Source organism: Periplaneta americana, chromosome 7 (assembly GCF_040183065.1).
Source record: "Periplaneta americana isolate PAMFEO1 chromosome 7, P.americana_PAMFEO1_priV1, whole genome shotgun sequence".
NCBI lineage: Eukaryota > Metazoa > Arthropoda > Insecta > Blattodea > Blattidae > Periplaneta > Periplaneta americana.
The window spans coordinates 41,110,240-41,137,533 of record NC_091123.1 but is presented as its reverse complement, the minus strand read 5'-3'; the positions used below and the strand labels follow the sequence as shown (position 1 = coordinate 41,137,533).

Here is a 27,294-nt window from a genome sequence, read left to right as displayed (position 1 = left end):
TATTATTATTTTTTGGTGCATCGTTTTTACGTAAATAACAACAAATAAAAAGGGATTATTAGCAAGTACGTACACTGCGTTTGTCAAATGCGCATCACCATGCTTTCCAAAAGGCATTTTTCAGTGCCTAACACCCCGACTTATATTTTATGATGTGTTCTTTCTTTCTTTCTTTCTTTCTTTCTTTAGGCCCCCTAAAACCCCCTTGGGGACTTGGCCCCCAAACCTTCATGCAATTAATTTATAGTAATTAACCGGTCCATCAAATTTGAGTTGAAGGTACGGGTTACATTTTATAATGTGTTCTTTCTTGTTTTAGGGGGCTCCGCCCCTTAAAAAAACCCCTGTTGTAGTATTATCACATCATACGTTACCATGACAGTCACATTAGTTAGGCCAAAAGTGACATAAGTAACGAGTACTGGGTACTAGGAAAATACCTTAATTTCATTTAGAGAACCTGCTAATTTTTATATTCAGTTATTGATTAATATTTTAAAATTATTAGAATCCAGATGAAATTAAGTTATAACAACTAAGTGTCAGAAGTGTCATTAAATTACGTTCCAGCTCATTCATATTTTGTGAATAACTGAGGAGATATGTATACATGGCCTATGTGTATGAAAGATAAGAAATTTCAATCCTACAGTACCTGTATCGTACACAATGCACATTAATTAATTAATTAATTCATTCATTCATTCATTCATTCATTCATTCATTCATTCGTTCGTAGTTTCCTGTCCAAGGGCAGGCCATTCACTACAAATCCAGCATTCTTCAGTCTTCCATTTTTTGCACCTTCCTCTTCGTCTATGTATATGATTCATATAATACAGTACCTTAATATCTATCATCTGATATCTTCTTCTGTTCTGAACTTTTTTCCCATTCACCGATCCTTCTAGTGCACCTTTTAGTAGGCAGTTTCTTCTTAGCCAGTGTTTCTTTTTCTCTTCCTGATCAGTTTCAACATTATTCTTTCTTCACCCCCCTCTTTCTACTAAAGCTTCATTTCTTATTTTGTCTGTCCATTTTTACATGCTCCATTCTTCTCCATATCCACATTTCAAAATGCTTTCTGTCGTTTCTGTTCACTTCGTCATAATGTCCATGTTTCTGCTCCATACAGTGTCACACTTCACACAAAGCACTTAACTAGTATCTTCTTCATTTATTTTTCCAGAGGTTCGCAGAAAATGCTTCATTCTCTATTAAAAGCTTTCTTGGCCATTGGTATCCTCCTTTTGACTTCTTGACAGCAGCTCATTTTACTACTTATAATACACCCCAAGTATTTGAAGCTGTCCACTTTTCTGGTATCTCATTAAGGCTAATTGGGATTTTCTGGTCTCTGATCAGGTCAGAAACCTTGTTAGAACTGATATTTAATCCTTGTGATGAATTTTGGTAAAGGGTATAGCGCGTAATTTTTCAAACCCACTCTCCTTACCTCCACACTGGAGCCCCTGGGATATTTTCAGATGCGAAAGAGAGAGTAATGGGAGCTACTGCATTTATTTTTCCCAAGAAAACTGCAAACATGGCATGATGAGTCTAATGCATAGTAAAATAAATTCATAAAACGAATTGTTATTTCCATAGTTCCACATGCAATAGATATGTTCCTGTCTTGAAACTATAATGGTGTGTTTCAAGAACATAAAGTTAATTAAAAATATGTTATTTGTAATTTGAATGTTCCAGTTGAAGGACTATATCTGTGTATTATTTTTGCTAAACTAAAAATGTAAATTTTCTTTCAGAATCGGGAATTCCATAAGATAATCGAAGAATTGGTCGAATGGCTCGAGAAGACTGAAAATGTAATTCGACAGGTTGAACCTGTTGACCTCACAGATGAACGAGATATTATAGAAGCGAAGTATAATAAATTTAGGGTAAGTGTCAAGACTTTCTCATCTTAAAATTTGATTTTGTTATAAACAGACATTCAACATATACAGGGCTATTTTTTTAACAAAATAATTTCCTCAATGTACCTTTTCTGATAGGATTTACTTCCAGTAATATGTTTCTTATGTTATGACAGTTATGAGACCTAACCTAAGATTCAGAAAAACCATTCTGACTTCTGAATAGTATATTTCTTAAAATACCATAATCGTTGTCTTTGCAAGCCATCAGTCTACTGTTTGTTATAATTCGGCCTGTTAATCGAATTTAAGTTATTCCTTAACAAGAGAGCTGGCTGATGGCTTTTAACTTGAGGGAATAGAGTTTCGTAAAGGAAGTGAAGTTGGACAGTCTCTTGTAACTTTTTATTTAATGCATCGTTAGAATTACGTACTTTGCTATTCAGAGATGATAAGTTAATGATAAGACGGCAAAGGAGCAATGACAGAATGATTAAAACAAGAAAAACAGAAGTACTTGTTGCGTAATATCTGAAAGTGTGTAAGGACTCGAACTCTGTTGGTTTTTAATGATCGTTTTAAGGTTATTTATATTTTTGTTATATAATTTCTGTTTAATTTTTTCTTTATTTTGAGTCCATTGTGTAACAATTTATTGTGACTTAGCTTTACATTATTACATTAATGACATAATAATAAAAGCTGACTGAAGTAACGCCAAATTTAAACACTTATTTTGACATCTTAGCAGTGTCTGAGGACATCTTCATAAAATTCTGTAATATTTTATTATGATTTAACTTTATACATTATTAAATGAATGAAGTGATAACATAGGTAGAAACACAAAGTGAATAAATCAATATCAAAATTCATAGAGTACAAAGTGATTAAAGTACCTAATATTAAGCATATACTTATTTTGACATCTTGGCTGTCTCCGAGGACACCTTCATAAAATTCTTTTGTTTCTTCTAGCATTTCAAAAATTACTTGAGTTTCTCAAGGCTTTCTTTTCCTTGGTCACTTTGCATTCTTTACTGCTCTCCCTCTTTGAGATGAGTGAACAATCTTGAAATCCATGAGCACATTTTATGGGCGATTTTTTAATCAGTTCTCTTAGCTTTAAGAAGACGTTTTTGCTATTTTTTCTGCCACTCTCAGATTCAGTCACTGGAGAATCGAACTCACTATTATCCATGTCTAGCTTATGCTTGTGAAAGACTGGCTTATTCTGTAACACTTGTGACACAAATGGCTTATTCTGTAACACTTGCGACACAAATGTAGAGAAATGATTCAGATATAAAATCATTCAATGCTTTCTCGCACACGTGCATACAAAATACAAATGAAAGATATGATTAGGAGTGTTGTGTTTCCCACTGCATTACTTGAAGGAAAGTAGTTGGATACGTGACTGTTGAAACCATGCCTGCAATGGGTGTATGATATGTCATCCACTAATGATGTGTTTTGATATGTGATGCACTAACCTATCATAATTATTTGTTCTTCACATCAGTACAAGGAAAACCTTAAAGTACTGCATGAGATAAATAGACAGAGTACATATTTGTATCGAGTTTAAAAAAAAAAAGCTCGTTATTCTCTATTCTATAGACAAGCCAAATATCGAAATATGCAAAATCTGACTTCACAGACTGATTAGTGCCACAAGAAACATATCGGTCCTATATGTAACTTTCTCAAAATTTGTCCTCTATCGAGTTTTGAAAAACATTCCTCAATTTATTTTCAACCCTCATTATTAGTATTCTTCTAATACTTTTCTACTCATGTATTTTGCGTCCTCACTATCTTATGCCATTATTACCTGATTGTCAGCGAATAATATGTGGTGAGAATATAAATTGTCTCTAATTGGGATTCCTAATTCATTACAAATACATTACATTGTTTTGAACATTTGTTCTGAACAAGGATCGTAATATGAATGAATCTTAAGAGTTTTGTTCGATTGCTTCCACAATTTGGGACATCTGGCTTACATCTACGGCTGACCACTAGGATCCAGAATACAAAACAGAGGTTAAATTAAAAATAAAATACAATATGATTTGCGGAGAGAATATGGAACAATAATAAATTAAAAAATAAAATACAATTTGATTTCGAAGAAACTTGAGATGAAAGTACAATGAAGAGTAATGAAATGAAGTAAAAAAAAATATATGTATATTACGAAGTGTTATAAAAGTAATTGTGTAAAATGGATAATGAATCTCTCAATGCTATTAGACAAACTTTGTTAATGTCCTCATTAGAAAATTTAAGAGAAAGGAGGGTCAATCTTTATTACTCTACAGCCACTTCCAACGGATTCCTAACGAATATTTACACGTTTATCACTGGGATTGTGGTGCTGGAAATCAATTTACAACACTTTTATCTCAGCCACGACACATTTCAATTTTTATTGTACAATATAAATGCAATTATCACTACAATGACACAATAATTCTTGCAGCTAACACAGAAACAACTTCGGAAATGTAATTAACAGAATAGCAGTTTCACTTCACTTCCATTAGATGACTCTTGAGTTCTAGCAGACGCCAGGCTATAGCGTAGCAGGGATGCCAATATCGGCAAACAAAATGAAACTGAGGAATGTTACAACAGGTGTGCTAAACGTTAGGAATGTTACAATAGGTGTGTAGCACGTTAGGTTAGGTTAGATTAGGTTTTTTTTAGGTGTGTAAGGTAATATGAATGATTGCCACAGTTGGCGACATTGCAATCATTCTCCCACTCCACCTCAAATAACGTCACAACGATGGAATATGGCCGCCGTCTTCCTTCAAGTATGACGATTTTCCTATATAAGTAAGGAACGTATTTAGGGAGGGTAGGGTGGGACCACAGCTCTCCCAGTGATCACATCGAGTTTCTACTACTCCACAGTACAAAACTAAGGTATTTTCAGTGTTTGTTTTTAATTTCCTATACTGGCTGTAAAGTAGTAAAGATTCACCGAAAGGAGAATGGTTTTGGTTAACTTAAATGAAGTTCCCCTAGAGCCAAAAAGAAGTCCTTTCACTTCCCATGTATTAATATTAATTTTCTATATATCTCACTGAAGTATAGGCCTAATTAATTGTGTATGTGTCATGTTGTTAATAGGAACTAAGAAGCGACCTAGAGAGATGTGAACCAAGAGTTATGTCTCTGCAAGAGGCAGCTGATCAACTGCTTAGACAAACCGAAAGTCGTGAATCAAATGCCATGTCACTGCAAGAAACAGCCGATCAGCTCCTCAGGCAGTCCGAGAGTCCAGAGGGAGCCCATCACGTGTGGTCAAGGCTCACAGAACTGCGACTGAAGTTGCAATCCCTGCGCCGTCTTACCGGTGTCTATATACTGAAATTGGGAGCAGTCCTAGGTCGAGACCCGTCTGAGCTAGGAATGTCCATCAGCACATCCCATGTTAGTGGACGAAGCACAGCAACAGCTTCACTAATGAGTCTCTCGCAAGAGGTAATTATATTAAATTTTGGGGTGGCTTTTATAATGGGATGGATAATGTTAGGAGAAACTCAGTACTTGAAAACAATGCTGTCTCATTATTCTCTCTTGGACTTTGTTGGTCTGGAAGAGTGAAGAATTCCGTTTATGAGGTGAAAGGCATCTGTAAGTCGAAGTTCATTGCTCCAAATGACAGGGACAGATTTGAAGAATCTAAGTTGCGAGATATACAAAGAAAATAATGATTTTAAAGAAATTCCAACAGGAAGGGTGTTAGTTCATTCATAATTGCAATAAATCAGTAACTCAGAAGGTACCGGTAGTCTCAAAGTTCTTACAGTGGCTAACTAATAGAGCTACTTGATAGGAAGTCTTTTAGGATCAAAACTGCATTGGGAAAGTGATGTTTTTTTCACGTCTTCAGTTGATTTCTTTGTTATTGTTGCAAGAATCATAATGATTGTGGATAATAATATAATAGAGAAATTCGAATAAAGTAAATCATTTTTCAGCTCTAATTGCTCTAACTTATGAATTAGAGACCAAAATATTAAAAACTTATATACACATCTCAGTTTAATATTTTAGAGCTTTCGAATAATTTTCCATTTCTGTTTTGCAATGTAAATAGTTTTATTGTTTTGGGTATTCCTCCATCGATTTAAAATCTAAAAAAATCCCTCATGCATCAGGGTAGTTTTTACACGCACATAGAAAGTGTAATTAAATAGAAAACAATCTTAAAGCTACAAGAATTTGCTACATTAATTAGCAATACGTCTCTTAGCCCTCAAGCATAAGATACATAGGATACCAGGTTTCAAGTAAGGGATGAAGCTTTTATTTTTGTGTCAGTGACTATCTAAACAATAAACATGACATCATCTGATCAGCTAATGTTGCTACGTGCCAATTTTGATATATGTCACAAGAGTCTTCGTCTCTTACTCCTCTGTCACTGCTACAACGAACAATTTAAGAATTATAACTATAGTCCCGTCACTCTAATTTCCAGCAGCCAATTGCGTTGCAGATCAGCTACATTTAAACATGTGCGTCTTGTGATTCGCTGAGGAAGACGTTATTTATTTCTTAAGGCTCGATAAATATTTAATATAATCGCCCGCCATTTTGGCTCTTTCGTTGACGTTCGCAGAAAGCACACGAAGACGTTATTTTCCACTCAATTATTTGCTGAATTGCAGTGCGTTTGATTTATTATCATTAGGAGCTATGACATGATAATGTTTAATGGTGCGACAAATAGATTCCTCGTATGGTAGCTCGGCAAAGAAAGAACAAAAATGGCGAACGATATTACCTACCTAGACTTTATAGAGCCTTCACTTCCTAAGACGTAAGCAAAGAGGAGGAGTCATGCCGGGAATAACAGCATCGCGACTATAGTAGTTGGTTTGTAACTATATTCGCATGATGTCTACTCTAATACAGTATACAGTATTTTTCACTTCCATGACCATATATGATATATTATACAGTAACTTGTTGTAATTTAAAAGGAACATAATTATTTCAGACTGATATAACTCTATGACTCATGTAGGAAGCAAATTCTTTGGAACATAATAGTGCAATTTTCTACTGTCATTTCTTTTAATGTAATTACATGATTAAACTAACAGCATTTCAAATACTGAGTGTCTTTTATCTGTCGTCCCTATTTTATATAATGTGTGGCACAGACTGATAATAACTTAACTATTTATTCTTCGCTGCATGCAAATTTGCTGAGGTGTTATTTCAAAGTAATGTAGAAAGCTCGAGTAGAACTTTTTAAAATAACTATTGAATTTCTATCATCCACGCAAATGCAATGCACATTTCTGTAGATCACACAATGTATGCATATTTGGCATTAATTTGCAGGATATTAGAATTTGTAGCTGAGTGTAGATGTATTTTGATGGCACTGCCAATGTTTGATTTCTCATTCCCATTTCCTGGCCCTTTGTCCCCAGCTTCTGGAACAAGCTGCTCCTGGCCATTTCGAAGGATCGGTCCATTCAGATCATCAATACAAGTAAATATTGTTTTATTACTTTATTTTTATATTAATTTGTTATTGATTCCAATTTTTTCTATAGAGCATGGACTAATTGGAAAGTTGTAAGTACTTCACTGCACAGTATTATCTTTACATAGTATTACTTGTTACTAATTCTATAAATTAAATTGTTTTATTAAAAAATTGCTTTAACTATATACATATTTAAAATCGTATAATTTAATATGGAAGATGTTGAGTTAAATTAATAAGCCTTTCTTAATTTTTTTATAACTTTAAAATAATTTAATTAAAGTTCAAATTACATTCTTCATATAAATAAAGTAAGACGTAGCATGATATGACAAAGTATTAACAGTGCAGTCTTTAATTTTATACTTATGATTTTTTGTTTAGTATTGCTACAATAATATTTCACATATAATATTAATGAACAGAGGACAACATATTGTATGCATTTTGTAGTAAGGAATGGATTATTTATAGGTCGCCTCAGTGTTTTAAGTTGAACACAACGCAAATAAGTCTTGATAGAAGAAACATGTGGATAAAGGAATATTGTTCATGCTATTGCATTATTTCAGTAAACTGCAGTTCTTCGCTTTTTACGCTCTAAAAATAAAGATAAGCAGCTCAGTTCTTCATTCAGTATCGCTATTTAATTCTAAACAAACATGTTATATGATATGATGGGCTTACTGGAATAAATTTGTAAGTGTTATTGCTTTCCTGTACATCTGCCAATTTTTTTCCAGTAAGTCCACGATATTATACATCATCGTATTCTATAAAAAGCTTGAATGACAATTTGAAGTTGTTATTATGGAACGGAACTTAATGTTAAATAGAAATTATACTTACCGTATTTATCCGCGTAATAGACGCACTATTTTTTCGATTTTTATAACAGAAAAGTAGGGTTCGTCCATTATGCGAGGAAAAAATGTTAGTGAAAAAAACACGTATTAAAGATGCACCAGCTCGAATGCTGAAATAATCGATGGAATACATAACGACTAATTGTGTTGCACTTAAAACAATCGATAGTTAGCAATAGTTGTATAAACAGATGATAACTTGTAACAATGAATACAGCGACAATAAGACAAGACACTTTATTGTTATTATTAACACTAGCCTTACCTCATTCTCTATCAGATTCAGCATCACTGCTATCATTTATCATAGATTCACATTCCTCTATGCGTCTATTGTGTGGGGATTTTTCTTTCTTTTTTAATTTTAAGTCGAAAAATTTGGGTGCGTCCATTACGCGGGTAAATATGGCACTATTGATTCACGAAGAAAGGTCTTTTAAGTTCGGTAATTATTTTTGAAACCATTTTGAGTAAAAAAGTTCCTAACAGCTTGGGTCCAGTTACAACGGTTTAGCAGTTGTATCTATTTGGTAGAGATAAATGCAACCACCATTATGAATTACCCACCAGCATATTATTTCTTTTATCATGATATTGATCGAACGTCAGTTGCCTGGTCTACCACAGAATAGTGGAAATAAGAGATACACTACTTAATTGCATTTCAGACACCACAACACACATTTAGGAACAGTCATGAAAAACTTGCTTGCTCAAACAATCCTAATGATTCGTGTATTGAAGTATAAGGTGGTACTTTTGTAACTCTACTGTAACTTTCGGCTCCTACATCAAGAATATTCTGTATGTATGTGTAATTTCTCTGGCTATCAGTCTCTAAACGTGAATTATAGTAACAGAAGCAGAGAACCGCTAACAAGAATTTCTTCTTAATAATCAGGCAGTCATAGTTCTGTAACCGAAATCAAAGCCATGTTCATATGAACATTTTTTAATCAAAATGGCTTCAAAATTCTTATTGTAAAGTTATGAGTTAGGGGGCGGATGTTGATGACCTAAAAATCTACTTAAAATGATCATTAAAATGCTCTTAAACTAATGGAAAAATGACATGAAATTAAAAGAAAATGACATTTAAATATTATTCACCGTACTCGCACCACAACCTCTTAAAAATTAGTCGCCTTGTTTCAATGACTGATAACCATAAACCCAGGAGGTACAATCATCAATAGAACGGCACAATATATGGCATATGCAGACGATATTGTTATCTTATCACGCAATGTAAGTACAATGGATGAAATACTCAAACAAATAGAAGCTGAAGCAATCAAAGCCGGTCTGGAAATTAACAATGATAAAACTAAATACATGTATAATATGAATAATGACAATTCTAATAAGATTAATTTAAATGATACTGATTTTGATAGAGTTTCCTGTTTTAAGTATCTGGGTTCCATGGTGAAAGACAATAATGATGTTATGACTGATATAAAAGAGAAGATTGCAGCTGGGAATCGAGGTCTTTGGGCATTGAATAAAACTATGAAGTCTAGGTGTATCTCAAGAAAAGCTAAAATAAGAATATATAAAACTATTATTAAACCAATAGTAGTATATGGAAGTGAAACCTGGACTCTATCTGAAAGGGCAATTAAGATCTTAAATGCCTGGGAACGGAAAGTATTACGGAAAATCTTTGGGCCTACTTATGAGCAAGGGTTTTGGCGAATTAAAAAAAATGCTGAGTTATATGAATTATATAAAGATAACAACATTGTTGTTGACATAAAACTCAGAAGGTTAGAGTGGCTGGGACATGTAGCCAGGATGGAGAACAATCGCACACCCAAAGCTCTACTAGATGCATTACCGGTAGGAAGAAGGAAAGTCGGACGACCTAAATTGAGATGGCTGGATGACGTTCAGGCTGACCTAACAAAAGTTGGAATTAGAAGATGGAGAACACGAGCATTAGACAGGAGTGATTGGTCGGATGTTCTGAGGGAGGCTAAGGCTAAACTATAAGGGCCGTAATGCCAATGATGATGATGATGATGATGTTTCAATGACTGCCCTGCAAATCTCGGAGAGAGGAGTCAACTTCCTGGAATTTAGCTAAGATAAAGGAAAAGAACATACAATATAATGAAGGTTTTAAGGAAAAACTATGGATTTTAATGAGGGTTTACAATGTGTTTCAATCAGATATGGTCGGTGAAAGCCCTCACTTAAATTAAGCTGTTGTCAAGCATTTTATATTACTTCCGTTGTGTGAGGTGAAGTCTTCAGTGGAATGAGGGATGGACTTCAGAGTCTGTTCCAAACTATAAAATTCAAACTTCACTGTTATTCACTTATTCAGTAGGTAATTACTACTGACCTATTTGGTTAGAAAATGATTTACTAGATCTATCTGTAAAGAAGAAAGTAAAATGCATTCTAAATGATGTAAAGGTTCTTCAAAGTATTAAAAATTACCAAAAATGCCGAAAAAAATATAAAAATGACCTATTAGTTCAAAAACGTAAAAAAAGCATAAAATGCGATATAAGAAATTATTTTTTTACGTTGATATTAACATAGAAAGGATTTCTTCATAGGCATCGTTGTAATGTGAAGAATAGGAAAATGACTTTTCATCAACATCCGCCCCCTAGTTATGACCTTTCTTCCTGAACGACCTAGTATATCATAGCATAATTTAGTTTAGTCTAAAATTCAAACGTAAAGCTTGGATTATATTTTATAAAGCACATGATGTCTATTGCAAAAGGAGTAGTGACAGTGTTATTTTGATACTGTAAAGACAATTTAAGTACTCGTATGTCAGAATGAAGTTAAAAATCAAATGTAGGAGAGTGTTATCTCAAATCCTAATAATTATAAGCAAAAAGGTATAAGATAATTAATTAGTAATCACAATTAGGTGGTATGTTAGGGTCATGAAAGTTTTATTTCATCGCCTCTTATTGAGTATAGCTCGTATGTTGTCCTACTAACAGATGTATGGAACTGCATTGTTAATTCTTTGTTCGTTTGCAATTTGCATGACTCTGTATTCATTGTTCAGTGACAGTGGGAGCTGCGAGCCAGATCAAGTGGATACATCAGTCCTGGCTCGAGGTTATCGGTTCCTAGGCAGAGTGGTGCGTGCCTCACTACCTATTCAAGTAATGATGCTGCTCCTGCTAGGAGTTGCATCTCTTGTCCCAACCGGAGAGGAAGACTTCTCGTGTGTGCTGACGAACAACTTTGCTCGAAGTCTCGAACCCATGCTGCAGTACCGAAATGGACCTCCTCCAACATAAATGTAAATGTTCCGGAAACTTACGATCACCACGATAAATTCAAAGTGAAATATATTTATAAACAGTCTCAGGCAAAAGGAATGCAAGTTCCTAATGGAAATAAGTCTAATCGATGTAATGTAACCCATCAAAGAATGAGGAATTTTATTACCACGAAGAAGCCATGCAATGGCAAAAAATTACAAGTTTCAGTTAACAACAACATGTTTTGCTCTATGTCACTATTAAAAAATTCTGTGTATATAAAATATATATGAATAAAACTTGTAAATTATCAAGTGATAAAGAACATGGTATCAGTCTTCTTATAATCTGAAGTGTATCACGAAGATCTGCTCATACTAAGCGTTCTCAAGAACATAACTTGTCATGTTAGTAGTTCTGGGATTCTGTAAATTCTCATGAATAGACATTCCTTGTCTTGTCAAAAGGAAGAGATAACAAGAGTACTTAAATATGTCTGTCAAATAAAGTGTAGGGAATTCTTGACTCGAAACGATTGTGTTGAGTAAAGAAAGTAAGAGAATACTTAAAATTGGTAATGAACCATTTCCTGTATGCATTTATGTTACAGTGAGATTTCCAGTAGATTTATAACCTTGTTTTAAGATTTATCTTCCTCTTTCAGCTGCCGTACAATTTTCCATAACAGTGAATTTATATTTTGAATCTGTGAATGTGGTAGGGATGCTCTTCCATCCAAACGCTGAAGGGATATGAGTGATATTGTATAAAATTAATGGTATGATATAATGTAAGGAAAATGTACATACGACATTCTTAAAAAAAAAATGAAAAGACGCGCAAGAAAGATTTTTTAAGTATAATGTATAAATTTGAGAGATGGTGAAATTCCTTCTTTTTAGTAACATTATCTTGTCTGTATATCAGGGGAAATTTGTGAAACAGGTTTCAATTTTTTATAGGTTTATATAACAGAGATGAAGAAAGAAGGTAGTTTTGCAGATGGGTTTTTAATCTGGACTCCACGTACAGGGTCTCTTGTAAGACAGAGGAGTGGAACACTCTGTTATGCAAGGGACTCGGCGCACTTGGAGTTTAGAACTGCTGTATGTAGTGTAACCTTGTTGAGTCACAAGCTTTTCTCCCATGGACGCTCTCCAACATGGGACATATCAGCCCTTGTAACTCTACAAGTCACATTTATAATCAAAAACCATATGCTTTTCACATCATTAAATTGGTTCTTTGTTAAAGTTAAGTAGATTTATGTTTTAACTCTAAAAGTTTATGGAAATGTTATTTATGTTGATGCAGAATGGTGAAAAGTTTCCTGATTTCAAAATGGTGCTATGAATAGCTTAATGTGGCTAAGCAATTTTTTTTAATACGGTGCCCTAATTTAAAATTCGGGCAGGCATGATTTTGAAGAAGGTATAGGATTATAAAATCATGCAAAAAATGTATAATAAAAATAATAATTGCCTATGGAAAGGTGCTATTATGTGAAGAATATCAAATGAAAGAAGCTAGCATTTATGCTTGTCCAATACCATACTCAAAAGCTTACGAAGATGACACATAATACAAGTATACTATTATATTTGTTCATATTAAAAGTTAAAAACCGATCTGTCATATGTTCGCCTCCTTTCAGAGTTGATGGACTGTTACTTTTAGCCACAATTGTATGTTACCCATCACTGTTTTAACATGACTATTGCATATTAATCTTTCTGTACTTCCTAATTAGTTCCCCATTGAGCTGAAGTCTTCTGTACAGCTTCATTATGAATACCATGTTTGGTACATTTAGAAAGAAGCTGCAATTAATACAAACTCTATATTTAAAATGCTGTGCCCAAACCATTTCATTTCATAGCTCCATTATATAACTATCTGCTTTATACCAGTGGCATCTTGTAGTTGTATTTTTATAAAGAAAGAGCTTAGCAGGTGTGTGGTATTTACATTTCAAGGAATAAATATGTTGAATTTGAGACTGTATGGTTAATGTGCTCCTATTTATGACGATATCCTTATACAAGAAAGGTTGTAATTTTTCACGAGAGACATTTTTCTTCATCCCAATCATATACCGATCCTATTTGTTACAACTGCAATTGCAAACATTAAGTAGGGCCTACTTCCACTTGGAATTTAGATTGTAGGTTATCGGGTCTGTTTTGACAGCCGCATAAAAATGCCAAAAATAACTTACAACCTTTTTTGTTTTTTCTCATCAATTATCCCATCACCTAAGTGCCGAAATGGATACTTATCAGGGCTCATACTTGGTTACCTTCCGATATATGTATAAAGTTACATGTATTTAGACTTCCATTCCAACTCATTGTATTGTATTGTATTTATTTTTTTTTTTCTGTACAATCTATTACAGATTATAGGTTCGTCATTAGGTACTCAAACACAAACACACACACACACACACACACACACACAATAACTTTAATTTTAACATATTTAAGCTCTTTAAAGAAATAATAAAACTACGAATAATAACAAGATACATAATAAAATTTCAGTTTACAAAGATATCTAAAACAATTGAATAAATAACACAGATTAAATAAAAAAGAAGATAAATTACTCATTCATCATTCATTCATTTATTTATTGTATTCCATAGATCTTACATGAGCAATGATGCTTTGAGAAATGGAACAAGTCAAAATTTTACAATATTACAATTACAATTTTTACATTATTTTTACAGTTCTACAATTTTGTAATTTTCTACAATTTTATGCAATTTTTTACTATATTTTGGCGAGATGTAGTGAGATGAGGTAAGGTCCGAGGATTCGCCAAGAGATTACCCGGCATTTGCCTTTTGGTTGGGGAAAAGCTCGGAAAAAACTCAACCAGGTAATCAGACCAAAGGGGTAAAGTGAAGTGAGGCCGAGGACTCGCCATAGACCATCCGGCTGGAGGAAGAAACCATTCAATGAGACCAAAGGGAGATCCAACCCAAACCGGAACGCAGCTCCAGATCAGCAACCCAGCGAGTCTGCCGACTGAGTTACTTTGATGGCTCTACTAAAAATATACAATACATAGCCAGTGATATTATTAAATTTACAAACGCAAACGATCATTCATCAGTTGAGCTATATGTATAATACAAAACAAGTAAGGTAATTCAATTTAAGGCATAAACAATTAAATCAGTTATGATATACAGAAATTGATAATACATATCATGCAAACTACTTGAAATTTACACGCATACTTTCATTAAGCTTTACAAATTTGTACAATTAATATCAAGTAGATTAATTCAATTTATAATCGTAAACAATTGATCAGTTGAGCTATGCAGACTACTATACAATTGAGCTATACAGACTACTATTCAATTTACAGCATATACAATTCATCAGTAGAACTATACAGACTACTATTCATTTTAAAAGCATATACAATTCATCAGCCAAATGATACAAACATATACAATCAAATTAATACATGAACAAAGTTATTATCTGAGGTGATTTCTTAGGAGAGTGATGGATACTGATCTTAGTTATTTGTATATTTGTTTATAAGTTAAGTTTGTACATACCTACAGCAACCCTCGACAGCCCACAACTGTCATCCTCATGAGCACATCGATTTTCCGATTTTTATTACTATATTGTGTTGTTATCATGGACCACATTATAATATATAAATAATGAATGATAAATGCGACAACATATGGTATTGGAACTCTGACAGTTTGAGAACAGTGTGATTGGCCTAAACTCAAAGTGTGCCACCAGTCGCCAATGATAGCAACTCAATAATACATGTTTGCAGCTATAATCAAGTGAAAGAAATAGTAAACTTGCATTGTATCATGATAAAGAAAATATATTCTGTGTTTAATAGCTTACATATAAATAATATTTTGAAATTAGGCACACTGTTAAACAGCTAAAGCATCAGCTTTCCACTCTGGTAACCTGGCTTCGAATCCAACTGGAATTTGTGGTGGACAAAGATGGTGTTTAGTGGTAGGTTTTTGCAGGTTACTCCCGTTTCTTCTATCGATATTCTATCATTTCTTTATTATTAATCATGGTGTTATGTAGTTGGCCTCTTTTGGTGCACCAAGACCTTCGTTCATTCATCTGTTTTAATTAAAGTGGTAATTAATTGCCTCTTCACCAGTAAAACAACACAGCTTAAATGTCCCGCTTGAAGGAAGATCATTTATCGATTCTTATCTCGTTGGGCAGCGAGTCGGTGGTTATTTCAAAACGAGATCTCGAGATTTAATCGAAGAATTAACTGCTGACATGTTGCTCTGAATTTGTACAGGTATAAGTTGTGTCAATGGGAAAAATGGAACAGATAATGCAGTCATTGAGTCCACATTTAAAATACACGAATAATTAGGCCTAATACGAATCTGTGACAGGTTAGTTAAGGAATAGTCCATAATTACACTAGTTAAACATGTAGTAACAATTTAGGCATAGGCGTCAACATGTACGTTTTAGGTTAGGTAAATGAAGAAACACCGAATAATTGCGAAGTAACAATGTTTCGTATGATTTTCTATTTACAGGTCCTTGGGGTGTAATAGGCATATAGGGTTTTTGAAAGTCTCTCCGTCTTCTGAAGGGAATACAAGGCAACTGTGGAGCATATTCATTGTCAGCAAACATGCATAAACTGGTAAGTACAGATTAGTAAATAATGTGATAGGGTCTATATTGAACTCTGTTTTCGCTATGTTATCTCCTCTACTTTCCCTCTATCACTCCTGTAATACCTCCTTTATTATATATACCCTCTATTTTCCCTTCAATTCCTCCTCCATTTTCCCTGCTTTACTAGTGTATTTTCTCTATATGAATTCCTCTATTTTCTCCTTTATTATCCCGTCAATTTTCCCTTCTATTTTCTTCTCTATTTGACGCTGTAATTCATCCTCTATTTTTCTCTTGTATTTTGTCTCTAATTTTTCCTTTGTTTTTCTATCTATTTTGTTCACTATTTTCCCTTATAATTTCTTCTGTATTTTATCCTGTATTTCCTCCTTTATTTTCTTCTCTATTTCCTCCCTAATATCTTCTCTTTCCTCCTGTACTTTTTCTGTATTTCGCAGGTATTTCACCCTGTAGTTTCTCCTGTATTTTTCTTTATTCCGATTATCTCCTGTATTTTGTCTCTATTAACCCTCTGTTTTCTCCTCTATTTTCCAATTATTATTGCTTTATTCTCGCTAATTCCCTCTAATTTTATCTGAAATTTATCTCTGTGTTGTATTTTGTCGTGTGTTTCCCTCTTTTTTTTCCTCTATTTTCATCTCTAATATCCCTGTATTTTATGTTATATTGTTCCTTCCTTTTGCCTCTATTTTCTCCTCCATTTTATTCTCTGTTATTTTCTCTATTCTCTCTTCTATTACAGCCAATCCATTTGTAACGGATTCTACATGTTCACACCTTAAATCCCTTTTCTTCTAAAAAATAATTCAGTTTTACGAAATATTTTATAATTCTCTGATTATATGGAAGCCAAACATTCATTCTGAAAAATGTTGTTTTACAGTTCTTAGTTATAAGGGAGACTGACTGTTTTTAGCTGCTGTAACGGATGCTACCGCCTCTCTGTTAAATTCATGACTTACCATTATTCTCACTGAAAGTTCAGGTTCTAGGATGAGGTTAACAAATTCATCTCTTTCTTGTTTATATATTAAGAATTGCACTTCATTTCTTTACAAGAATTTTTTAGAAATGACAAAAAGGTAATTTATTAATGAATTTTATACAGTGTAACGGATTCTACATTCAATTGTAACGGATTCTACAAGTCACTTTGATATGTAGCTATGGATCTTTTATGAAGTATAAGATAGTAAAAAATTAATTTTTGAAGTGTAGTAATTTAATATTTACTATTTGAAATTAAATAAATGAACTCTGACAATGAATTAAATTATAAAGTTTAAAGGAAAAATGTATAGGAAAACAATGTAATACTGTTGGTTAGATATAGCATACACTAAAAAAAAGTTTTATTTTTGTGTATAAAGAATTATTAGCTGTTTTTAGTCTCATTAATACTTTCAAGGTTACTTCTCATCATAACATTAACATCGTTGAGAAACTCTTACATTTAAGCTGTGCTGTTGAGTCCTGAAATCAAATGTTGGGAATATTTCTACAATTTCTCCGAAAAAAAATTACTTATCACTTAAATTTGTTATAAACTTATACCATACATTAAAAATATCTTTAATTTATATTTACAGTCTCATTAATATTTACAAGTTTATTTCTCATTAACATTAACGTCTTTGTGAAACTCGTGCATTACTCTACGTCCTTGAGTCTTGAAATCAGGAGTTGGCAATATCTCACCACAACATATCACTTCCTCATTTGGGAGCCATACACAGCATGCCCTTTTCTTTGAAGGACTCGGTGGTAGGCCTGAGTACATTTTGTACTTTTTTTACAGCTTTTCTTAAAGTGCTGGTACATTGGTAAGACCCAAAAGCCTTTTCTGGTTTTGACCCATCTATTGTCTTATTTTCTTCTGCTTTCTTTTTTCTATATTTCCTCATTGCTTCTCTCTTTGCCCGTTTTAGCATATCATCCAATATTCTATCTGACTGACGCCTTACCTTTAATTGGTCCCTTTTACTTTAATCCCCCTAATGATAATAAAGTGGTGAATATTAGGACTTTTACTGTGGATATTTCATTCCCTATTAAAAATGTTTGATTAATAAATGAAATTTGATGTGATCTAACGATTGTAATGATTGTTAAAGTTAGTATTGAATAGATTAGAAAGTAAATGAATAATATATTTTCTCCAATATTTATAGTACTAATATTCATCCTATATGATTAATTGAAGAATATGTCAAAATTTTTCGGATTGAAAATAGGTTTAATCCACCAATATTTCTATCTCGATCTTTCTTCAGATATTCAGTCCATTTTTTTTATCTTCTTTCTTCTTAGCCTTAAATTTCAGCTTAGCCATACGATTATTGTATTTACTGTGATCTGCCATGATTCTGTAGAAAATTAGGCCTAAAATCGTAAAAAAAAGAAAACAGGTTGTCATGTAGAATCCGTTACAGTCCATTATGTTTTTAATTCACTTTAGAAATGCAAAAATATATGTAAAGGCAATGTTGGAACTGTATAATTACTTTCATGAGCTGTGGTTTTGTTTCTAATAATACTTACAATGTTATAGTAAAAAAAGACAATTTTCATGTAACGGATGCTACATTGGTTAACTGAATTTCAAATAAGTTAAGATTTAAATATAATTTGGTACATACCTTGAAAATGTAACAATCAGTTCAAGAAACTACAATCTTTATGCCATGCTTTAAAACAAAAATGGCTGATATCAGCTGATAAGATTGAATGCTATAGGGTGCCCAACCCACATATTTTGGAATCAATGTTGGGTACATGAAAAGTACCTACAAGAAAGATGCCTAAAACTTCTTTTACCTCTATAAAATTGAGGAAATCAAGGTGGAACCTTAAAATTTAATGTGTTTTAAACTATTTGTAGTATGAAATAATACTTCTTTCTAAATTTTATATTTTTAACTACAATTCCCACTTTTCGTGGAATGACTGATTATGTCTCTTTAGAGGGAATAATGGAGGAGGAAGTATAGGTGATAATAGAGGAGAAAATGGAGGGGATATTGTAAGGAAAATAGAGGAGCAAGTAGGGACGTTAATAATAATAATAATAATGATTTATTTTAGCTGGCAGAGTTAAGGCCGTAAGGCCTTCTCTTCCACTCAACCAGCAAAAAGTGTATATACATATGCATGAACTTATGTAGGAGGAAATAGAGGGCACGTAGTGGAGAAAATAAAGAGAAAAAATTATGAAATAGACGGGGAAATATAGGAAGAAGTGGAGAGGATAATAGTGCGAAGTGTAGAGAAAAAGAGTGGAAATAGCATATTGAAGAAAAATAGACGGTAAAATAGATTGATAATAGAAATTTGAATAGATAATAGAGGACAAAATAGAGGGTGAATAGAGAAAAAGTGGAGGGGACAATAGATGAGAAAATGGAGGGGTAATAGAGGGAAAATCAATCAATCAATTTAAGGCATTTCAAAACCTAAGAGGTTCTTAGCCTTATTCACGATATATCACCATTCATCTCTGTTCGCTGCAACTTTTTGTCGTCCTCCCACTGTAGAAAGATTATCATATACTTTGTCCTGCCAATGGAGACGAGATCTACCAAGAGGTCTCTTACATCTTAGAGAATAGTCGAAAGCTTTTCGTAGAAGAGAGTCTTCATCACGCTGTAGAACGTGTCCAAGCCAACATAGTCTTTGACTTTTTATTAAGGCTATTATGTCCGGATCTATAAATATCCCTTAGTTCCCTGTTGTTCAAAATTCTCCATGTGTTATTTTCTTGAATTGGACCAAAAAACTTCCGCAAGATTTTGTTCTCAAAAGTGAAAAGGGACTTTGTTGTTTTTTTTTTTTTTGTTAATATCCACGTTTCGCAGCAATAAAGGAGAGTTGGTAGGATGATTGTTTTATAGCATCTTAATTTTGATAATCTAGAAAGGAGTTTGGAACTAAGCAATTTATGAAGGGAGTAATAACACTTATTTGCTGTAATGAGTCTATGTTCAATTTCTTTCCCAAATAAGCCTGTTTCATTAATTATACTTCCTAAGTATTTAAATTCAGTAACTTTTTGAAACTCCCAATCATCTATTATAAGTAACCCTCTATTATTTGAGGTAAGTGATATATTCATGTATTTAGTTTTAGCAGAATTAATTTTTAACCCTGTTGTTCTTGTTTCTTCTACTAAGAGTCTAAAAAGTTTCTTGATTTCATCTTGCGTTTGTCCTAGAAGGACAATATCATCAGCATATGCTAATAAATTAATTTTACCATTCCCCAATGAAATTGAAATATTTTCATTCCGAAGTCTCTGTAATGCCTTTTCTAAGACAAAATTAAAAAGTATGGGTGACAAACTATCTCCCTGTCTCACTCCAGATTGAACTTCAAAACTATCTGAAATAACAGTTCCAACTTTAATTTTACATTTCGAAATATTCATGCATTCCTTTATTAATTGTATTAATTTTTGTGGTATTCCAGACTCTGTCAAAACTGACCATAAATATTTTCTCCTCACAGTATCATAAGTTTTTTTCAAAATCAACAAAAAGCAAATGTAAATCCTTTCCAAATTCCCAGGATTTAGAAACAAGTTGTTGAAGAATGAAAATCTGATCACATATTGATCTTCCTGGTATGAAACCTGCTTGATGATCCTTATTATTCTCTGAGATGTATGGTTTAATTCTGTTTAATAAAATACAGGATACAATTTTATACAAATTGTGTAGTAAAGCAGTCCCTCTATAATTTTCACATTTACTTGTATCCCCCTTTTTATGAATTGGGACAATCAATGCTGTTTTCCAGGCTTCCCGAATTTTTCCATATTTCCAAATTTCTGAAAGTAAAATAAGTAATTTTTCCATCAAAATTAATTTGAGTCACTAGTAACCCGAATATGAAAATCTTCATATAAATAAAATTAAGATATGTACTGTGTCGTTTTCTTACATTTTCCCGTAACTTGGTATTTTTCACGGTACTCTTAGACTAAAGTAAAAAAGAAAAATAATTTACTTTGTACGATGGTTGAAACTTGCCAGATGCACTTAGATAGCAGAGTACCTGACCATAGTTATCAGAAACAAGAAGAATTTGCAATGTAATGTAAGTCATAACAAGAATATCTGTATGTCAGTACACTTAAGCGAAGCTTAAGGTCAATTAGGGATGGATGAAATAATTTAAATACCGAAATATATCCATGTAACCAAACGATTATCAATATAAATATCGCTGTGTTGCCAAGTCTACTTTTTTTTTAGAAGCAGATCTCATTTTTTACATTTCTACTTTTAGCTAATAGCTAATATACTAAATCTCCTTCATATGCAGACGACGTTCAATTGTATATTTCAGCGCGTCCTGATGCACTAAATGATAGCATTAATAGTCTTAATGAAGATCTTGATTCCATCTCTTCCTGGTCTCAACAATTTGGGCTTAACCTAAACGCATGTAAATCACAGGCTATTCTGTTCGCGAACCGTAGATTAATTCCTGAAGTCAACGACCTGAATATTCCACCTGTGAAACTGGATAAAACAATCATCCCGTTTAGCTCTACCGTAAAAAATCTCGGAGTGCATTTCGAATCTAATCTTAGTTGGGATACGCATATTAAATATACATGTAAGAAGGCATTCTCTATTCTCCATTCACTAAAAAGATTGTATCATTATCCATCTAAATTAAAACAGACGCTGATACAGACACTCATTCTACCTCACTTCGATTATTGCGACGTTTTGTTCAGTGATCTCAGGATTGATTCCGCCCAGAAACTACAGCGTGTTCATAACGCGTGCGTCCGCTTCATTTGTAATGTTCGATACTATGATCATATCTCACCTTCTTTCGAGAAGTTATCATGGCTTAGGTTACATGAGAGGAGAAATCTGCACTCACTTTCTCTCCTATATCGAATTATGCACACTTCATCCCCCTATTATTTATTCGCTCGTTTTCATACTCTCTCTCGCTATCATAATATTAATACTCGATCACAACGCGATAACACGCTAGAAATTCCACTTCACACATCATCTCTGTATTCCTCATATTTCACTGTTGCTACCTCTCGTCACTGGAACTCTCTGCCGCCTGAAGTCAAGGGCTGCCGAACATTGAAATCTTTCAAATCCAAGTTAGAAAATTATCTTATGACGAGTTGCCAAACTAACTTACTATTATGACAAGTGTTGTATTGCATGTTTCCACGTATTCACAATTTTTTTTTATGTTCTAGTGATATTTAACTTATTTTATATTTTTGTTCTCATATTTTCCGATAATGGTATATCTCTAATGTGATAAGTTGAGCTATATATAAACATAATTTTCCTTACTGTGTATACTTAAAAATATTGTATTCATTGTATGCTTTGTACTGCACTATTGTATTACTACTATTAGTATTATTATTGCTATTAGGCCTGTTATTATTATTATTTTATTTATTATTATTATTATTATCATTACTATTCTATTTATTATTATTATTATTATTATTATCAATAATTCTTATTTTTTTATACTTTGTAGGCCTCATTTATTTTTGACCTGCTGTTCACATTTTATTATGCTTTTTTCTTTCTTTCTGTATGTTATATATTATGTCTGATTTCTTCTTACTTGTTGTTTACATTTTATTATTATTATCTTATTCAGTTTTGTGTGTACTTTGTAAATTTGTAGTGTTTCTATAACGCAGTTTTTACTCCTGGTTGAGTGTTAGAGAAGGCCGTATGGCCTTAACTCTGCCAGGTTAAATAAATCATTATTATTATTATTTTTTACAAGTAAAAATTTTGTCGATTGTGGTTATATAAATGGTAATTTGAATCATTGTTATGTCAAGAGTAATGAAGTAAGAATTCGTTGATTCACCTTATTGTGTACGTATATGAGTTCAGTAAAGGGTAGGCTACTGCAGTTAATAAATACAAATTGCTGTTCAACGGGTAATAGGGAACAGAAGGTTCCCAAGTCAGGTTTTTTTTGTCTCCCCCCCCCCTCCCGGCGTGATTGTAAACATGTGAGAATTGTTGAAAAAGGAAATATGTAGATTGTAAAGCATTAATCATTCTGAAATTTGAAAAGTGCAAAATAGGCCCCGTCGTGTTATTCCTTCCACTTCCTGTACACTCCAGACTGCTGAGGCTTGATTGCTTCAACCGTCTTCGGGCTGCTGGTGCTTTATCAGCATCTGCTGCCTTCGGACTGCTGGTGCAACATTGCTCCTGCTGTCTTTCATTGTGTACTAGGGTTAGAAGGCGAAGGGGGTGAGATATGCCCGGGACGCAAATATCGATACGTGGAATATAGGCCAACCACATGCATACAATATTTGTATTTCACGAGGGATGGGGGTTCTGCAGCCGTATATATACGGCAGTATTGCGTCACGGGTGCGCTTGCGGGTAGTTAGGAATATATTATCATAAAAAAATTATTATAACTCTATATTATATTTTCAATGAATAAATATGATTTCTTATTATTATATCTATCAAATGAGGCTTAAGTAGGTTCATAATTACAAATTTCGGGACAGGTCCAATTATCCACGGTATGTACTTACACCGTTTTAGCACAAATATCGGTACCAAGCAAGCATGGCTTGAGTATGACGTAGTTGAGAATTGTTTTTGTCGTTTACGTATCATCACGCAAAAAAGACTTACGTGACTACCGTCGATCACTATAGCTAAGCTCAAATGGAATGTCTAATAGATTTTAATTAATATGCCAAAACTCATCGTTATTCGAGAAACGCGGTGAGAATCGTGTTACATTTCTAATGTCGAAATGTTTTACTTTCTATCAGAGCACAGTGGTATATTTTTAGTAGGTTATTTTACGACGCTGTATCAACATCTGAGATTATTTTGCGTCTGCAATCTTATATCAAAAGAGTGATTTTTAGTGGATTATTTTACGACGCTGTATCAACATCTGATTATTTAGCGTCTGAATGAAATTAAAGTGATAATGCCGGTGAAATGAGTCCCGGGATAGTTATCCAGCATTTGCTCATATTGCGTTCCGGGAAAATCCCGGAAAAAACCTAAACCAGGTAACTTGCCCTGACCGAGATTCGAACCCGGGCCAGCTGGTTTCGTGGTCATCAAAAGAGTAATACAAGACGCACTGTTAACAGGTTAAATACAAAACAATACCGCAAGGCTGTTATGGTATGTTCGATTTAAAACATACGATATTCTTCTCCTGTACATGTGACGATGTAATTGTTGCAATATTTATTCATTGTTATCAATTTTATTGCATCACTGTTTTAAAAATTCCCGCACTTGACTCGCAGGAGCAAGGAAAGGCTTGCCAACAACATTCAGATTATTTATGGAATATCCAATGGAGTTTGGTTTGTAGCAGTCAGTGCTCACTTGTTAATAACAGGGCTTTATTGTAAGAAATCATAACATCATTCAGGAATGATGAGATGAGCATAAGCGAATTTATCAGCCATTTAGTATCACGCGGCATATTTTCCCTTCTGTCTCTCATTCCCACGCACAAAACAATACCCATTACAGTATTGCAAGTTGTACTTTTTTTTGTCCTTTTTTTGGGTTCTCATCTACTTCTTTTGCCCCAACAGGGGTGGCAACACTGATATCACTATCTCGTAATAGACATCCTTCTAATGTAATTTGCAAGTGTACATTTTTTTTTACAATAAACTTACTTAAATTCTGATATTCCTTATTGGTATTGACATTAACATGATAACAGTGAAAAGCATAAACGTAAAATTGGAATGATAAACAATACTTATATTTTAAATGCCATAATATGATGTAATTAGTTCCTAACCAAAATGAAAATTATGGTGGAGGTAAAGTGAGCTTAAATGATGCAATAAAGAAGAGTGAATTGGTGCTAAGCGCTCTAGTACTATTTTATTTACAAGTACACTGCTGGAGTGAGGTCTTCTACCTAACAACGTAATAATTTTTAAATGTAAGTAAACAGTACTTGAAATAATTTCACAAGGACTTAAGCTAGATTTGCATAGTACTTAGAATGTTACACAATTGATTGGATACAATCCTTTTATAGTAAGTTCCCATTGCAAGTTATTCGAACATTCCAAACGCCAATGGTGATGGTGATAGGGATATAATTTTTATGCAGTGAAAGATATAATAAGAAAACAATGTCAGTACTAGGTTGTCCATGGAAATCCTATCCATAAACAAATGTCATACCGGTATGAAATTCTTGTTTCTCTTTCCATTTCAGAACATAGAAATGAAATTTTGATGGTCGTTTTGAGGTGAAACAATTCCTTTCAGAGTGGCAGTTCCTCTGCGTTTGAGAACAAACGTTCCGAAGGCAACTTCATTGCCAGCTGACACAGATTAAGGTAGATACTTGATTTTATCCCATAGGTTGATTAGAGTACAGCTTCAAATTCGCTAAAGCAGTTGGCATAAAAGAATGAAGTTGATCTTGCATTCCTCTTATATCCAGTATGCACGAGATTTTTGTGGTGCTGCCAAAGGGTCAAATTCTTCATTTGCATTATTAATACCATCTGAGGATTGTGAACTCTAAATAGCATTGGTACTTGATTTGATAGTAGACATTTCATTTCTTAGATGTCGCATTACAGTTGACAGTGCTTTAGGATCTAATCTAGGATTTGAAAGTGTAGATGAGGCCAACAAAAGGCACAATTCTATTTTCCGGAACCTTTTTTCGAATTCGAAGAGCAGTTGCTCTTTCAATGTTTTCCCAGGTCCGTACTTTGGCTCCAGTTTATTTAATTGCTAACAACAACATTGTACGAGTGGAATCCGTTTACTGATTAAGGCATACTTTTGAGAAGTAAGAAGCTTTATCATGGCCTCCTATGGTCTTAGAAGATTTATGATGTCTTGCCCCTGTTGTTTCTGAACTGAAGTCAGTATACTGGAATATGTAGCCTACATATTTGAAAACAAGTTGTCTTACAAAACCTATCACTTAAAAAAAATCTCTCGAAAATGTAGTTTTTACATCTAGAATGAATTTCAAGAACTTCCCCTCAGATATTCCTGAATTTCGTTGCAATTTCCTGAGATCATCACTTGCATTTTACATTACATTTAAATCAAGAAATTAGATCCCTGCATTTTGAAATCATCTCTTTAACGCCTTTAAGAAGTTGTCGCACATTAAATTCAAGGTAGCCTGTACGCAAAACATGATAAGTATCGGTATATTATGACGATTTTTCCCAAATGTATCAACTACAACTTTAACCATATTTGTACCATTGTCTATAACAACAGCAACCACTTTCTCTTTCGGAAATCAAAATTCATCCAGAATTTGCACTAATCTTGTGCCTACATATTCTGCTGTTTGTGACTGACTCAATTCATGTACCCCAATATTTAGTGAATTTAATTCCTTTGTAAAGTGTCATTCCTAAAAAAATGTAATCTGCTATTAAAGATGCTACTTCAGTCTTAAGTTAAGTGTGTAGTTTATTTAATGATGCTCGGAACTGCCGAGTTTATATCAGCGTTGCCAATGTGCCAGAATTTTGTTCTACAGGAGTTCTTTTACATGCCAGTAAATCTACAGACATGAGCCTGTCGCATTTAAGCACACTTAAATGCCATTGACCTTGGCCGGGATCAAATGCGGAACCTCAGACACATAAGACAGCACTATACCGACTGCACTACCCCTAACTACTACTACTACTACTTCAGTCTTAAACTTGATTAGGATACATTGACTTTATAATTCTTATCTATTAGGTCTTTAATTTTATATCTTGAAGTTCATGAGGGGCAATAACTTTTATCATCTTTCCTGTACAATACTAAAGGGTAGGTTATTCTCAACAATAAATTTCATGATGGCTTCGGTAATGTTTGCATTCTTGATTCCACCTTCTGGAATTAATATTATTAGTGATTACTAAATATGGCTTTACTAGGTACCCAAGACATAAATGGAATATTCTTGGAAAATTTACCGGTAAAAACATACAGTTGTTGAAATTTCTATGTGCCCAAATACTTTTTACACTTACTATAGGTAAACAGATGCAAAGTATCTGTACCAATTGTGTCAACATTTTGTAAATTTGAT

General features: G+C 33.4%; 1 protein-coding gene and 1 long non-coding RNA gene across 11 annotated transcripts in view; both read left to right on the top strand.

Annotated features, from left to right (window-relative positions):
* Msp300 (Muscle-specific protein 300 kDa) overlaps positions 1 to 12,920 on the top strand; it is a 1,097,375-nt gene extending 1,084,455 nt beyond the window's left edge. For all 7 annotated transcript variants that reach the window (XM_069830616.1, XM_069830615.1, XM_069830612.1 and 4 more), the window contains 4 exons: positions 1,770 to 1,904; positions 5,028 to 5,381; positions 7,349 to 7,410; positions 11,314 to 12,920. In XM_069830616.1, the coding sequence (XP_069686717.1) occupies positions 1,770 to 1,904; positions 5,028 to 5,381; positions 7,349 to 7,410; positions 11,314 to 11,551 (789 nt within the window). In that variant the 3' untranslated portion in view covers positions 11,552 to 12,920. The remainder of the gene's footprint in view (positions 1 to 1,769; positions 1,905 to 5,027; positions 5,382 to 7,348; positions 7,411 to 11,313) is intronic.
* A 1,367-nt stretch (positions 12,921 to 14,287) lies between these two features.
* The window catches only part of LOC138703064 (uncharacterized), a 33,627-nt gene continuing 20,620 nt past the window's right edge, over positions 14,288 to 27,294 (top strand). Inside the window, exons 1-3 of one of the 4 annotated variants that reach the window (XR_011332959.1) lie at positions 14,288 to 15,938; positions 16,089 to 16,198; positions 25,447 to 25,570. This is a non-coding gene — a long non-coding RNA (uncharacterized lncRNA). Of the gene's footprint in view, positions 15,939 to 16,088; positions 16,199 to 24,780; positions 25,165 to 25,446; positions 25,571 to 27,294 lie in introns of those variants that run through there. The other 3 variants (XR_011332962.1, XR_011332958.1, XR_011332961.1) reach the window with 3 other exon arrangements.